Source organism: Tiliqua scincoides, chromosome 6 (assembly GCF_035046505.1).
Source record: "Tiliqua scincoides isolate rTilSci1 chromosome 6, rTilSci1.hap2, whole genome shotgun sequence".
Lineage (NCBI taxonomy): Eukaryota > Metazoa > Chordata > Lepidosauria > Squamata > Scincidae > Tiliqua > Tiliqua scincoides.
In genome coordinates this window covers 839,843-856,998 of record NC_089826.1, presented here as the reverse complement: position 1 = coordinate 856,998, position 17,156 = coordinate 839,843, and the positions used below count along the sequence as shown (strand labels likewise).

At 48.5% G+C, this 17,156-nt stretch overlaps 1 protein-coding gene across 2 annotated transcripts in view; it reads right to left on the bottom strand.

Annotated features, from left to right (window-relative positions):
• The window catches only part of EXOC6B (exocyst complex component 6B), a 172,146-nt gene that overhangs the window by 127,319 nt on the left and 27,671 nt on the right, over positions 1 to 17,156 (bottom strand). For both annotated transcript variants that reach the window (XM_066631755.1, XM_066631754.1), the window contains exons 3-6: positions 15,956 to 16,003; positions 15,334 to 15,424; positions 15,187 to 15,232; positions 8,703 to 8,907 (exon numbers count right to left, since the gene is read on the bottom strand). In XM_066631755.1, the coding sequence (XP_066487852.1) occupies positions 8,703 to 8,907; positions 15,187 to 15,232; positions 15,334 to 15,424; positions 15,956 to 16,003 (390 nt within the window). The remainder of the gene's footprint in view (positions 1 to 8,702; positions 8,908 to 15,186; positions 15,233 to 15,333; positions 15,425 to 15,955; positions 16,004 to 17,156) is intronic.

Below are 17,156 nucleotides of genomic sequence, written 5' to 3'. Positions count from 1 at the left end.
AAGCCTCATCACCTCTACTGCCCTGCTTGAGAACTTCTGTTTGGCCATTGTTGGAAACAGAGGTCCAGACAAGATGGCCCTTTGGTCTGCTACAGGAGGCTCTGTTTACAGAGCTGCCAAAAAGGATGAGAGACTAAAATCACAGGAGTGAGAGGTCTATCAGTGACCATAAGTCACAATGGCAAAATGGAATCACTAGTCCCAGAACATCCCTGCATGAAAGTGGTGTGGCAGGTGAGGGGGGACAGCAAAGGAGAGAAGGACTGCTATACTCTTGTCCTTGAGACATCTGCAGTCGATGCTAGACTAGCTGGATCCACTTTGAACTAACCCAGCAAGCCTCTTCCTACATTCACACCTTACAATGCAACAGGAGACCCTTTTTCAGGAATCCACTCCAGCAGTGGATCAGGAGCATGGAGTTCAGCAACCTGGAAGTTTCTGGGGCCAAAACTTCCTGCTTCAAATCAGAGACACACAAGTGGCTAACCAAACCCAGACCTGGAGCAGCTGGGCTGCAACAGAAATGTCCAGGGGCTACCTCGACCCACTGCTCCATTTCAACTGCATGCCGAACACTCTGCTCTCCAGTTCTCCCACAGTCTCCGCCAAGAGCTTCCCAAATGGATCTCTGGCACTTGTGCAAGGTCTTTCATCCCTAAGGGATTAACACAGCCTCTGAAAAAGTCAACCAAGAAAGTGATTTGCTCCAAGGCAATGCCACCAACCCTGAAATAAGATGAAACAGAAAACAACTGTGTTTGCCAACTTGGCTAGAATTAAAGGAGGTTATTAGAAACATACTCCTATTTGCTGCTAATAGGAACAGGACAAGAGAAAGACATAAAAACCTTTATTTTGCTCATTAATACATAAAATTTATAATATATGAGTACAACAAATTTCTTTGATCCAGAGGAGCCAAATTCCCCTTTCCTACAAATCCACTTATTAAGGCTTTCAGCACCCAGTGGTTACACCCTAACAGCCACCAAATGCTAGAAGGACAAGCAAGCACATCCCTGCTCCTTTGTTTTCTACCCTATTTCTGGATACTTCCGAGTGCAACCCAGGCAGTGGCAGTAGGGCTTACCACCCAGAGAGATCACTCGCTACCCAGAGATGTCAGGCAGCTTCAACACACCAATAAATAATGGCTCCCCCACATTCCCAGGCAGTGGGTGGTATTCCCCATCCAAAGGGAAGGGTCAGCGTCATAGAACAGTTAAGCCACTCACCCTCACAAGTCACGTATCCAGTAGTAAACGAAGGCTGAAAACTAGCCTTGACATGAGGTCAGCCAGCACCTCTTGTGCGAAGGGCGAGGTCCTCAACCAGAGCCAATGTGAGCAAACAGTCAGGACGGCTAAAGGTGGAGATGGTGAGAGACAAGCAGGCTCCACAGGAGGCACAGAGAGGAGCCTCGCCACAAAGCAGGCACCCAAAGAGCTCTTTCCCTTTAGGAAGCACTGGTGATGGGGGCAAGAACAGGGACAGGGACAGGGACAGCAGCCATCTGTGGAGCTATTCTCAGCATCACCTTCTTAGGGAGGTCTGCTGAACCCAGGCTGGACACGGCCAGCAGGAAAGGCTCAGATGTGCCCTGATGAGTGCAAGTAGGACAGGAAAGATCAAACAAAAAGGATGCGGAAGGCAAATGCTATGAAAAAACAAGTCTTCGAGTTGATCTAGGAGAAAGCTCTCCACAGTGCCACTGTTTTTGAAACACACCAATACCTTGTTTTTCCAACAGGAAAAAGTTCAGAGGGAAAGAGGGACATGTGCCCAGATTAGCAGAAACAGCCCACACTCTGGATCAGGAGTGTCAAACTCATTTCACACAGTGGGCCGAACAGCATTCATGATACCTGCTGAGGGCTGGAACTGACATCAGTAAGCAGGAAGCGAGGTAACCAACCAAGCGATGGTCAGAAATAAGCACTTCTTCCTCTCTCAGGAACTCATTAGCAGCAAATTCCAGAAGAGAAAATGTGCAAATCCTGATCATGTTTTTAAGCTCTGGGAGAGCACCGTTTAGCTCAAAACTCAAAAATAAGCATGTTGAATTCTTAAGGTATACAATCCAGAGGTGCTGATCCACCAGTAATCTTAGTTTAGGGTTTTTTGTTTTTTGTTTTTGTATCATCAAAACTTATTTAGTGATCTCAAATTTTTTTGTGGTTATCCTATTGCCTAACGCACTATAAAGCACGGCAAATTACGCAACTGCATAGCATAAATCGTGGCTAAACTACAGATGCTATGTCAAAAATAGCAGCATTTTTGAAATCCTTGCACCAAAATTAAGAAACATCAGAATATTCCCACAAACACAAAATTATCCACATTTTGTTACAGTGTTATTACAGGGGCTGCTCTTTCAAAGGTGCTGCTTCTGCCAAGGTGCTCTGCAAATTAATGCTTTGCCTAAGGAGCACTGCTGAAAGGCCCACATGATAACTGTGCTCCCCCAGTGCATCTATAGCTTCTCCCTTTCTTGTCCCTTTCGGCCTGCCTCTCCCCCCCTCACCACTCCCTGCCTTCTCTCCCTCTCAGCACTGGAAGAGCCCAGTTATTACGCTGGTTGCTCTTTCTGCACTTACACAACTAAAAGGGTGGTCTGTGTTATAACTGGGCTCTGCCAGCACCTTCCTTTCACCCGGGCTGCTTCTGACAATGCATCACTTTACAGCCCAGCAACTGATGGTGGTGCTGGGAGAGCCAATCAGCATGCGGGCCAGATAAGGAGTCTCCACGGGCCACGTATCTGACACTCCTGCTCTAGATGGTTTCAATCAGGGCTCTGGGCAAATGCAGCTCCGGCAATAGGGAGGCAGAGAAACCACAAATAAGATGGACCGCTTAAGGGGCAGTGCAACAGGGCTTTGCTTTGGGCCCAGCGCTGGTCAACGTGATTACCAAGCGGCCTGGATGATGGGGAAGAGGGGATGATGATAAAATCTGCAAGTGCCATGAAGCTAGGAGTGGAGGGATAGCTACCAACCTGGAACTCAAAATTATCTTGACAGGCTTGATAATTGGACCCACACCAACACAACGAAGACAAAGTCCTGCACGGAGGTACAAAAAAACTGAGAAGCACAAGTACATGAGGGGAGATCTGGCTTGGCAGCAGCTTCGAGTTAAAGTGATCCCAGGGTCTTAGAAAAACACAAACTGAACATAAGCCAGCAGTGTGATGTAGCTGCAGAAAGTTACTGCAGTGCTGGGCTGCCTCAGCAGAGACTTCAGATCAAGGAAAAGTTCCAATCTACTCCGCAGCAAATCAGGCAGCAGTTGGAATCCTGCATTCAGTTCTGGACAAGACATTCTAAGGACGACATTAATAAGCTGGAGTGGGTCAAAGGAGGACAGCTAAGATGGTGAGGGTTCTAGAAGAAAGTTGGACTAAGTGATCTCAAGGATCCTTCCAATTTAAATATTTTACTGTTCCCCCTGGTGCTGGGAGCATGACACAGAAGTCTTTTGCACAGGCTTCTTGTTGCCTTCTTGGAAGAACTCAAAACACGAGCTTGACTCAAAAGACCTGTCTGGGGAACAAGTGGCATGTTAGATGCAAACACATGGAAGAAGCTTCAACAGTCATTCTCTCTACAAAAAACCAATTTAGGAGGATGTTATCTGAATGGCAAAGGAGGAGGCTGCGCTTAACCCTTTCATCACTGGCTTTTTGTTGTGGCTGTTGAAATATCCCTAAAAGCAACTAGGGATGGAAGGCCAACTGCCTAAGCCAGGGTCTTTCATCTTTGAACCACAGAACCTCAGGGCTCCACTGCTGCTTGCTCTTTCCCAGGGAGGGGATAGGATGGCGCAAAAAACATCCCAAGACAGGTAGCACTACCACCAAAAGCTGCCTTCTCTGTCAAGCCTGCAGCAGCTGCTGAACAAAGGGTTCTCAAGCCAGAGGTGGATGCCACAGCCAAAAAGTGGCCAAGAAGCTTCTCCTGCCCCACGCCAGAGGGCTAGCAGCAACCCCTGTCTTTTCCTCATCAAAGCATTCCTCCCAAGAGGAGAAGGCAACAACAAGCACAGCCACCAGCAAGACCACTGCGTACTCTCCAACTCACATGCACCTACGACTGAAGAGACAGACACACCTCCACCTGCCTCATGCAGCTCCCATCAGGTGGGGCAGAGCAGCTCTAGACCAAACTTCTAGGCCAACTGGGTAGGCCATGGTGCCTGCAAGCCAGGGGCCCGCCCCCATTCCAGGAATGGCTGCCTGCACTTCTGCCCTATCCAGGTCTTAAAAAGGACGTGTGTTCATTTAAGGTCTCGCTTTTTCACATCTGCTGCAGCAGGACGTGGAGAAAGACACTATTGCTACCACATGGGTTTGCAAAATTAATGCCGCTAAATTAAAGTACCGACTGAGCACTGGGCTTGAGCAGCCAATGCAAGATGCCTGTGCGGGGGGCACAGCACACCCACAGATGCCTGGAGTTGCTCCAACAAATCTCTGGGCTGCAGCAAGGCATTTCTTTGCATGTCCTCTGGCAGACGTGGGTGTGGGGCCATTCCAAGCCACCCCCAGCCCTCCGTTTTAATCAGTATTGCATAAAGTTTAACACATGCTTTGAAATGTGTACCAGATTCAAAGTGGAGCCTCAAGGGGGTCCTGCTGAATAACACGTCCCAGCAGTTGCAGCTCCCCCAGCAATACGGCTCTCGACTTTGGCTGACCCAACTGGACTGTCAACGTCAGCAGTCCACTGCCAGCCAGAGGAGAGGCGGCAGAGTCCCTGCCGAAAAATAGACTCTGAGAGGCTGCAGCGAACAAAGGACAAGGTGGAGACCGGCGGGGGGCTTCGATTGATGCCTGCCTATATGGGAGAACTCCCAGGGCACATATTCCAGGATCCTGTCACCTAAAACAGTAGCAAGAAATGCCAAAAAGGTGAGACAGGCAGAATAGCGCCAGCATCCATACAGCCTCCAGCTGGGGGCTAAAAACCCCAGAACGCTGGCACATCATAAGAAGGTTATGTTCCAAAAGATTAAGATGCAAGGCCAAGAAGGACGATTTGAGACAGGAAGATTTGAAGCCTATTGGGTGAAAACCTCCTTTCTCACTTCTAAGTGACTTTGCAACTTGTCCCCAGGTGAACTGCAGGCTCTTCCTGGGTGTACTCGGTATCCTCCTTGGCCTCTGAAAGATTGAAAAAAGCACCTCGGCTGCTTCCCACAGGAACTTCGAGGTGGCTTCACATCTAAGCATGTCACAGTCAAGGCAGGATGGAGGTTCATGTTAAACTGAACTGGGGACAGGAGAAGGGAGAGGCTCTGCCACTGTGTGTGCAACACACAGCATTGCGAGTCAGGCAAAATATTTGAGGTGGTGGGTGGCATCAGCTCTACGGAGCACCAGAGCTGCCAGACAGGCTCCTGCATCCCATGCCTGCAAGCATCATGGCAAGGCACAACTCACTGGGAAGCCCTTCTGGAGCCCCTCATTCTGGGGGTTGTTCCAGGCTGGGCTGGGCAGATTCTGTGCATGGTGTTGCTGCAGCACTGCTGTGATTTGGCTCGCTATTTTTATGGATTCTTCTACAAACTGTTTTTCTTGTCCACCCTTGAATGTCCTGTCAGTCGGTTTCATGGGACAAAGCTGGATTCTTGTGTTATTGGGGGCAGGGGAGAAACCCAGTACACAGTATTTCCGGTACAGCCCCAGCATCACTTTATTTAGTCCTGACCCCTTTCCTGATCATGCCAGCACTTTTACCTTTTTCACAGCTGCCACACCCTGAGCAGAGAACTCTCCTCTCACAGAAGACCAAACAGCACCTGAATTCGGATGAGTCCCAAGACATCCTGGTGGCAACAATGTCTTTCCCCACCATCTTGTCTGCTCTGAAGGGGCTCCCATTCATTTCCAAGGTGTCTGAACCAGAGACATCCAAATGTAGATTCTGGCACCTGAGCCTCAGAGCACTCAACAATACAGAAGTGTGAAGTATCCATCTCGAACGTATCATTCAGGTAGTGGGGGGCTGTGCGACTCATGTGCAAACCCATGACTACAAAAAGAAAAGCAAAGGGGGTGAAGAAGCCCCAACTGCACACCTGCACCTGCCAAAAAGCTGACAAATAAGACAACAAGGATCATGTCTGCACAAAAAGTAAATCCAAATTTTCTATAAAGTAAACAGAGTGTGGAAAAACCTCCCACAACTTCCTTCTGCATTACAGGAGATTACACAAGGTTGGAAGATCTTCAGCTTGGGGATAATTAAAAACATGGTTCAAACGGCCCTTTTAAACACTGTTCCGGGCCATGGAGAGGCCAGCTGTCAACAGTTGGAATCTGCACAGCAGGCAGAGAACGTATGCCATTCATACACCACGTTTTCCAGAAAAAGGGGGCAGGGCAGGGACACATGGAGGCTGGGGTGAGGAGCATGTTTGGGTTGAAAGTGGGGCCCAAACGGTTCTCTGTAAGAAACAACACTCCACTTGTCGTTGAGGCAGCCACCACAGGCTTTTGAGCACTACTGACTGACTTCGTGAGATTCTGAGCACACGGAAGCCTCTGCCAAAGCAACAACAGGCATTACCTCAGCCAGTATCAAGGCTGCCAACAGCTCCAAAAGGACAGGCCCAGATACACTGTCTTATGCCCACCAACTCTAGTGTGTCTTATGATAGAGTCAGCTGGGCTCCCAGGGCCACAAGGGGAAGGAAAGCACTCTGGCACTTTCTTGCCTCTCATTTTTCACCTTGACACACTGCACTAGAGAAGGTGGATCAGCTGGGGGAGAGGAAGAGGAGGAGATGCTCCACAGAGCACTCAGCACAGCAAGACCAGCTCCTGCTTCAACAACTGCCCAAAAATCCCAGTAAGAGAGAAGAATTTCCTTGCACAGTCAGGAGTCTCCACACCCTGCGTCATGAAGGCCAAGTGCTTGGACCGCTGGCATTCAATGGTGGGAAAAACAAGCAGAAGGGGCAAAGAAGGCATTTCCAGGGCCAAAAATCACCAGTGCTCCCTAAGAGGACAAAAACCCCTCTAGGGGTTAGAAGCCAAAGCAACTTCCTGTGCAGGTCCATGGAAACCCACAGCTAGTATGATCCATGGCAGGAATGGGAAAACACTGAAGACCAGTCAGAAACCGGTATTTCCACAGCAAAACAGACATGAAATCCTGGGTAGTCATTTTTGGAAGACCCCTGCACAAGGCATAAAATGATGTTCTTTATGTCTCTGGCTGAAGATGGAGAAGCAGGGAGGAAGGGCTCTGGCTACAGGTTAATAGATTCACCAAAGCTTGTAAGATGCTTGGGGAACAGAAACCTTCTGTTTCCTAAGGCACATCTGCTTCAGCTAGAACCAGAAGTGCCTTTCTAAAGCCTCCAGAAGGCAGTGCTAGGCAGCCCCAGGTCTCAGAAAGCCTCCTGGATGCAACTGGAACACCCAGTTACGTCCGGGAGGTCAGATGAGGCCCTCCAGTGCAAGTTTAGAACCCGTGCTGTGTCAAATTCACAACGGATAAAGAGGGGCCACCTGTATTTTAGAATTTATATGCTTTGTAAACATTGCAGCTCTCAAACATCTGAAGTTCATCATATGTGGCTCTTGCGTTCAGCAAGTTTGCCCACCCCTAATCTAGACAGTCCAAAAAAGCAAAATACTGTATTTAGGACCAACCCATAACAACCAAGTGTCATACAGCAAGCTTCCAGGTTCCACAGCTTCTGGCTGATGGTGACCACAAGGACAGGGGTGGCATGTTGCAGAAGCCCCAACAGTTTGCAGTTTGTAACACAACCACCTACAATTTTCTAAACACTCCTGCCATTCTGAGTCTGGCGCAGCCTCTAGCTTGTGAGTCACCTCCCCACCCCTTCCTAAAGCACCTGCTGCAAACCGGTTACTCTGTCCTCCCCCAACCACCCGCAATTGTGCTCTAGCACAAGCCAAAGCAGCCAGTGGAAAAAATGGTGCCCTTCCGCACTGCAGATGATCTCCACCCTGGTCAAGGCCTAGCAGCACAAGAGAGGCATTCACACAGACACCTTCCTTGTTAGCGTGTCCGACCTAACTGGAAACACTGACCTAGTGTCAAGCCTATCTGAACACCTTGCCATTCCATATACATGAAGCCGGGGCCAGAGGAGAAATCACAGACAGAGCCCTGCTTAACACGCTATCAGGTCCAAACACTGGCAGAATCTCCAGACAGGGTAAGAAAAGGTCCTGCTTGAAGCCGTGGAGAGCAGCCACCAGGCTGGGTCAACAAGACTACACTCAACCGACCCAGAATGGGCCGACAAAGCAGAAAGCGGCTCCCTCCGCAGCCAACACAAAGAGCAGGTTCACGTAGGACTATTCTGACAGATCCAGACATGAAAAGCAAGCCTCTGGCAGGCAGCTTCAGCAGCACGCAGGAAGCTTGTCATCAGCTCTCACCAGCAGTGGAACACACCAGAAAATCTCAACTGCCTTTTCAAATATTAGAGTCGCTCTGGATGATGCGGCCCACTCCTCCCTCTCAACAAGGAGTGGGAGGGAGTCATGGGAACTCAAACCAAAATGCACACTGGTCATCAGAAGCAATGTCAAGGCGTCTCTGGCCAGAGGTACGTTCAGGGCTCAGAAGGAGCCCTCGGCAGCCTCCAAGCCACAGGAACCTCTGCTGGACACAGCGCCTGCCTCACCTTCAGCTGCTTCAGTTCCTCACCTGCTTCATTGCCGTCTCACCAATCTTATCAGAGTGCTTGCGGATGCTCTCGAGGAAGTCTTTAAGATCAGACATGGAGAGTTCCTTGATCTCCTCACGCAGGGTCGGGATGCTGTCTGTCATGACCTTGCAGAAACGATAGTGGCTCACTTGAGGCAAGTACATGTGCTCCAGGTGCTCCAGGGTCTTCAAGGCCGGGTAGTGTCTGGAAGAAAGGACCGACCACTATCAGCCACAGTCTACCAGAGGACAGTCCGCTGAGACCATTGCTCCAGGTTTCCTTTGTACAGCTAAGATTGGGAGGAAAAGTGCAAGCCTACCAGCCCCACCCCTGCTCTCTCAGGCAGCAAAACAGACAGGGAAGGAGGCAGAGGCTCCTCCTGGGATCTCAAGCACCTGCCCTTATCCAGCCTCCCATTCCAGTGAGGGAGGGTCTACCTGTGCATCTTCTCAGTCACCTACCGGGGGACAAAGTGACACAAAGCTACAGAGAATTAGGGAGCACAACTGTGGCCCTGTTGCTACCAGGTCACAAGGATAAGTGGCTGGAACAGGAGCGCAGAGAGAAACAAAAGTTGAAAGGCAGAGAAGGAATAATGCCACTGGCAGCCTCAACATCTGTTGAGGCAGCAAACTGAGAGCAAGAATGAAGAAGCCGAGTGCCCAGAAAGGTAAACTGGACTGAGCAGCACTCTGGAAGCCAAACTCAAGGTTATCAGGGCGGTACAGAGACTGATGCGGGTTGCGACATCAAGCGCAAGCAAAGGACACAACCCAGGACGACTCCCTCCCTGCACAAGCCTTGCACCCCGCAAGACGACTGTTGTACTTGTGAGCGTCTCCTGGTTTCCTTCCTCAGGGAACTGCTTGCTGGACAGCAGCTTCACCCAGTGCATTGAATCACTCTCTTGCCAGACTGCCTGGCATCTTGAGACACACACACACACACGGGTGGAGGCAGATGGTGAATCAGTTGTGGAACTGAGATGTGGCCCTTAACCAGTAAATCTTTCCAGCCTAAACAAAGCTCTTGGCCTAGGGTCCTGAGAGAAGGATCAGACAGAAACGCAGCATGCGGTCAGGACACCCTGGCATTCACCCCCCCCCCTCACTAAAATGTGTGTCTAGTCAAAGTGAGTGTGCCAGTTTTAAACACACATCCCACGGCACTACTCAAATGTCCTTCTCTCCAAACAAAGTTTGTATAACATTCAATCAAGGAAAGGGGAAGTGGCTTCAATTAAAATTATAGAAGTCATGAAGACGAAAAGTCAGCAACAATTTACTCTCCCCCCCCCCCAAATGCAGTTCCTCACTGGGGAGAAGGTGAAGATTGTACGAGCAGGAAACAAGCACATGCAGGACCCCTTTCATTCTAACACGTTGTTCTTGTGAGGATTACGAGAGGTGCTCAAAAGTGTCCTGCAGCAACTGCCTCCGTGCAGTGCCAAGGCCTTCAGCAGCCTCACAAAGACAGGGGAGCAGAGATTCACCCTCCTCTCATGTTCCAGCAGGGTGTCAGTGGCGGAACTCAGTGCTCTGCGTAATTCTTGTCAGTCGGACAAGTACTCTTGGACCATACAGAGATTCAGCTGCCATTAGAATGACACGGATGGGATTCACCGTTTCCACGAGGAAACATTCGAAGTGTGCCTCCGGGTGAACAGACTTTTGCTTCCAACCCAGGAGTTGTACCGCTTAAAAGCACACAGAAGTCCACGTTGTCCACACAACACACTAATCTCTTATTATCCAGTGCTTGGTCACTTTGAAAGAAAGCCATCCAGATTTTTTGTGTCACCTGAATGTCTTCACAAGATCCAGTGTGGGAAAAGAGAACAGGCTTCCTTTGGAAGAGAAGCTCAGCATGGGGTAGCCAAAAACAGCCAGGAACCCTCTTTCCCCACCCGCATCTGTCCCCTGCTGCAAATACTAGAACTGGGAGGGCTTGGATCAGTCAGCATTACGTGGCATAAGAACATGAGAGCACCTTGCTGGATCAGGCCAAAGGCCCAACTAGTCCAACTTCCTGTATCTCACTGTGGCCCACCAAATGCTTCAGGGGGCACACAAGACAACAGATACAACCTGCATCCTGGTGCCCTCCCCTGCATCTGGCAATCAGAGGCAGCCTACCTCTACCTTGCACATACCTACCATGGCTTGTAACCTGTGATGAACTTTTCCTCCAGAAATTTGTCCAATCCCCTTTTAAAAGGCATCTAGGCCAGATGCCACCACCATAACCTGTGGCAAAGAGTTCCACAGTCTGCACATTAGATAAAGAAATACTTTCTTTTGTCTGTCCTCTCCCAACACTCCATTTTAGCAGATTCTAGTATTGTGTTAGAGAGAAATGAACACCCCCCTACCCACTTTATCCATCCCCTGCATCATGGTGTATGTTTCAATCATGCCCAGCCTCAGGCACCTTTTTTCTAGTCTGAAAAGCCCCAAACTCTGTACCCTTTCCTCATAAGGGAGGTGCCCCAGCCCAGTCACTGTCTTCTGCACCTTTTCCATTTCCACTATAACCTTTTTGAGATGTGGCGACCAGAACTGGATGCAACACTCCAGGTGTGGCCTTACCATCGATTCATACAATTGCATTATAATATTAGCCATCTTATTCTCAATACCTTTTCTAATGATCTCCAGCATGGAATTAGCCTTCTTCACAGCTGCACGTTGGGTCAACACTTTCATCAAACTCTACACCAACACCCCATTAGCTCTCTCCTGATCTGTCACAGACAGCTCAGAACCCATTAGCCCTGCAGTATCCAAAGGAGTTTGATAGCTGCAGTAAGTTCTTGTGGGGGAAGGCAGCAGCACAATGCCTAGGATCACGTCGTTCAGGAGGGCTGCAGGGGTTTGGGTACACTTACCAGAGCCTCCTGCAGCCTCCCGGGGGTACGGGGAGCCCTGCACGGCTGTCCACAGGGCTCCCCGAAGCTTCAAAAGTGAAAGTGGAGCAATCGCGCTCCACTTTCGATTTAGCTTCAAAAGTGAAAGTGGAGCGATCGTGCTCCACTTCCGGTTTAGCGGAAGTGGAACACAATCACTCCACTCTCACTTGTGAAGCTTCAGGGAGCCCTCCAGACAGCCGCGCAGGGCTCCCTGTACCCTCCGGAGGCTCTGGTAAGTGTACCCAAGCCCCTGCAGCCCCCTTGAGCTGCACGATCCTAGGGATCCTTATTTGCCTCCTGTCTGCTCCCGCTCCTTAAGGGGAAGTGGGTCAGGGCCCACAGGCTGGGGCGCTGTGACACCCCAGTCTGAAAAGCCCTGCATTAACCTATATGTGAAGTTTGGGTTTTTTGCCCCACTATACATTACTTTACATTTAATTACATTACATTTTTTGTAATCTGCCATTTGGCTGCCCATTCTCCCAGTTTGGAGAGATCCTTCTAGAGCCCTTCACAATTCCTTCTGGTCTTCACAATCTGAAGTTTAGTGTCATCTGCAAACTTGGCCACCTTGCTGCTTAACCCAGTCTCCAGGTAGTTTATGAACATGCTGAAAAACACTGGTTCCAGGACAGATCCTTGGGGCACACCGGTTTTCAACTCTCTCCACTGTGAAAACTGCCCATTTACACCCACTCTGTTTCCTGGTCCTCAGCCAGTTCCTAATCCATGAGAGCACCTGCCCTCTAATTCCCCGACTGTGGAGTTCTCAACAGCCTTTGGCGAGGGACTGTGTCAAATGCCTCTTGAAAATCCAGATATATAATATCCACAGGTTCTCCCACATTCATGTGCCTGTTGACCTTTTCAAAGAATTCTAAAAGATTCGCAAGGCAAGACTAACAATTACAGAAGCCAGGCTGGTTCTCCCTCAGCAAGGCCTATTTGACTAAGGGTTTTAAGATTTTATCTTTGATGAGGCATTCCACCATCTTACTCGGAACAGATATTAGGCTGACAATGTTGTCCAACCAGACAGGCCTTTAGGACCAACAGGAAAAAAAAGAGTTTTGCCATGGAACTTGTGCCACACGTGTGGGGTGACTGGGGCCAGGAGAGTCCCTGGACCACCTCTACCAATGCCAGCACGAGGATCAGCTGCTAGGGCCTGCAGTTGGCAGCAGTGGCATCAAGTGTCTCACCTGCACACATTACAGGAGTGGGCACAAGGAACTGGAAAAGAGGACCCATTCTCTACATTGTGCAAATACATTGCTTGGAGGATATGGACATCTCCACTGAGTGCTGCCCACACCTCCTCTCCCCCTCAGCCTCTGAAGTTGGGTTGCTGTGAATGAAACTCAATTCACCAGAATGGGGCCTCACTGACATTCAAAGATGGGGAATACACCTATTATTATAATGGTGCACTCTAGATTTGGTGCTGACAGGTCTGTAGCCAAAACAGAACTATCCACAGTAGACATGGGGGTACCCGACTGTAGATCATTCCTTAGAGGAATGAGTTTCAAAGCTTTCTAAAAAACATAGCTCTGAAGTGGCAAACAAAAGAACCCAAAACACTCTTCGGCTTCAGAATGTAAGGGTGAATTAGACAGACAATTCCTAGAGAGGATAACCACAGCTTAGAACATTTGTTTCCTGCCAAGAATTGGGCAGGGCCAGTCCAGAAGAGGACATTTATTTTCTTAGTGAGTTGCATTTGAAGATGGAGGGAGAAGAGAGAGAGATGAACCAAGAAGACTGAAATCACACTGAGTAAGTGCTTACACGCCTTACAGTGTAACACGCCTTACAGTGTGACAAAGATAGGATTATTCTGAAGGAAGCCCCAGAGAGTCCAATGCGCTCAGGAAGAAACTGGAAATGTTTGACAAACACAGGCTCACACCAAGGTACTGCAGCTTAACAGCTTAATCCAGGACATATTTACTCTTAACTCCGTGCCATGAAGTCCAGTGAGACTTAATCCTAGAACACTGTGGAGAGAAGCTGAAAAAAACTGAGGTGGGGGGGAGAAAAGACTTCCATCAAGCTACAGCAGTCTATTAACCTGAGCCAGGGCAAGTTTATTCTGAAAAGATAGAAACAAACAATAAAAGAAAGATTGGAGAGGCACAAACAGCCAGGAAGAAGCACAGAGAGGCACAGGGAAGGTGGGTTGGGAAGGAATGGAGAGATGACAAACAGGTAAAGAATTAACAACAGAAAAAAACTGAGACAGAAAGATTTAAAAAAAGAAGGAACTGAAAGACAAAAGAGAAAGAGCAGGGGCCAGACTGAAGCATTGAAAAAAGGGATGACAAAATGAACAGAAAAACATATGCGGATAGACTGGGCGTACATTAGCACTGTTCTCTATGTCCAATTTATAAAAGCAAAAAAAAATCACTCATTTTAGTGCCCAGTTAGATGCTTAACAAGGGGGCTGCACACAGCCATTCAGTTTTAAAATGTCTCCCCACCCCCAGGGAACGGAATCCATTTCTCTATTACTGAAACAGCATCCACCCAAAAACATGTGGGAAAAATTCATCCTTGATTATTTAAGATGAACAGAATGGTTGTGGGGTTTCCGTACAGAGATTACAATAAGGTTAAAAATGTTTAAAAGCACAGGTTATGCTGCCCACTTCAGCTAAAGGTACCTAGAGCAAGAGAAGAAGCAATACAACATGGCAAGCAAGTGAACCAGTCAGGATTTTGATTTCAATGCATTGAAAAGGCTGGAAATCTACAATTGCCAATAGCTCAGCTGCTTGCCACAGGCAGCACAAGGCAGGGTGACAAGAAGAAAGTCAGAATACAGGACAGCAGGCCAAGGACACATTCACACCTGTGAGTTAAAATAGAGAGTGAAAATCTACAAACTAAAATAGAGTCATGCTTTATTTAGGACAAACAAAAGTAACAAAGGATGGAGTAGCAAACGTACAAGTCCTAAAGAGCCCTTCATCAGGTAGATGATAAGCAAAATCACAGAGAGGGAGGGGGGATGTTGTTGGAGCCCCAACAGTCTACAGTTAAACCATTTCTGCCCAACGTTGCATATACACAACAGGGACCAAATGAGTACACCTGTGGGCCAGACAAAAGGAGAATCTAAAGATGAAACAGGAGCACTTGCCACCTGGCTCTGAAAAGCACAACAGAGTTTGAACACAGTCACTGGGCTGCTCAGACAAGGGAAACAAAACATGCCTATATCCTCCATTTAATGGGAAAATAAGGTCTAGAAGTTAGCAGTGGAGAAAGGAACAATTTAACCTGAAACTCGCTGAATCCTTCCAGCACAGAGATCAGGAACAAGCATGGAAATAAAGTGGCTTTATGCAGGCAGGTCTCAATTAATGCAGACTTCATTGGCGTATTTTTGAAATGGCACAATTTACAAATGAATTCCAGAAGTGCATTTGTGCGGGTTCATTTTGGAAACATGGCCAATTAGTTGCTCATTAGTTGCTAATGAGCCATCCTGTAATGAGACATTGGCAGCTTCCCTTCAAAATGGGTGCTTTACCATTCACTGCACACACCTATGCTCATGGCCTTACCTTTTAGATCTCATCTGCTCTCTCAATTTGCTGTCCATCTCCAGAACTAGAGAAGAAGAGAGATGGAGACAGAGATCAATAAGAGAAGAGTCTTCCTATCTTGACGCCATATTAAGAACCACATTTGTTCCAAGGCAAGTCTCTCACCAGGAAGGCACTGTGTGAGCTTATCAACGGTCACAGAAATATTCCGCTGCTGTAGCCGACACTGCTTCAGCTCTTCCATTGCACCCACCAGCTGAAAGAGAAACCTCAGTTTGACCAGCAGCAGAAGCACACTTGCCTTCACCAGGCTTGCAGCTATGAGTGCAAAGCATGCAACCCTTTGAGAGCAGAGTCCAACAACTGCAGCCAGAAGAGGAAAGCAGGTGACGGACCAGTAATGCTTCTTACAACACGGTTCTTGAAGGGGTTTCTACTGGGGCAGCTCATCCATGAGAAGAGGTGACACAGGCTGCAAAAGTGACAGACTGCAGGGGCAGGGGTGAGAGGGCAAAAGGTTCAGGGTGCCCTTCATTCCGAGTCTGCTGCCGCCTCTCTCCAGCCTGTAAGGGACACTGATCCACTTTCCAGTCACTAAAAGCCAGGAGCTCCTTCGTTCATGCAGTCCCTTTAAACCAACCACACTTTTTTTCTGCAGAGGCAGCAGTTGTGGACCGGAGGCTGCCCCCTGCAGAGCCCCAACACACCCACGGACAATGCCAAGACCACGTCCAAAGCACACAGGGCATGATGTGAAAAAGCAAACACACAGGCACCCACGACTCACCTTCTTGCTTTCCACCTGCAGTTTTCGGTTCGTGTCTGTCACTTGATTCTGTGAAGAGAAAAATCACACACTTATGTTCCTGTAACGTACAGAAAAATGTTCAGCAGGGGTACCAGCCAAAAGGCACTAATGCATGGATTTTGACTTCTCTCTTCACAAATCAGCACCCCCTTCAGTGCTCGCCAGGTCTCACAATGCATCAAACACACACAAGGCAATCTGTGGCCAAAAAAAATCATTTAACCTGCATTTTCTCATATGCTGAAAATTCTATCAGGATTGCATCCGTCAATTTAACCCAGCACATAAAACAGGGACTAAGCAGATGCGCCAAACCAACAGGGATTTCTTACTGTTCCTGGAGAAGAAAGGAGGCCTTCCTGAGTCTTATGCACTGATCCCTTTGGGAACGTGCCTCTCACTACTAGGAGGCAGGATCAAAGGCTTGACGTCTCCTCTTCTAAGGAGCCTCCAACCCCCAGACCAGCCTGGAAAGCTAGAAAAGACCCTTCCATCACCCTGTACACTGTGCTGTTTGAAGATTGAGCCCTGGACCACTTCTGCAACTGAAGAAGCCACGCAAGGAATGCTGGAGGAGGCCAGTTTGCTTTCTTGTTTCTAACTGGCGGAGGTGATGGATTTAAGGTTGCGAGGCAGTGCTCTAAGTTGCACTGCCGCTGGTGTTGTTCTATCAGCTAGTGCCAAAGGCATCTTTCCTGCCCATATTTTCAAGCCTAATCTGTTTACCTGTGTGGCCTTAGCCCCACCCCTTCATCCACAGGTTTGTCAGCCCCAAAAGTGGAAAATGCCAGCAACTGACAGATTCTCAGTCATGAGCTTCATTTCCATCAACCTTCAGGAAGCGCACAAATTTTATTCCTATTTAGGAAAGCCATGTAATAACTCTGATGTAACACAGAAGGGGCTCCCACACTTTATCCTTGGAAGCCTCCAAAACAGACTGCACAAGCAAGCCATTATTCCACTGACACCATGGATGCCTTTTAGTCTAAGCAGCAGAGAAGGGCCAAACACCTCAGAGGAGCCTTGTCAACCCAGGAACTCAGCAGAAGGCAGCAAGCTTTAATCACACCAAACTCTTCTCATACCTGAACAACTTAAAACAGCTTCCTATCCTACTAAGTTGTTGATTCCATAAAAAGTCCATATAAGTAGCTCTGAATCTTTGTCCTCTTCAAGA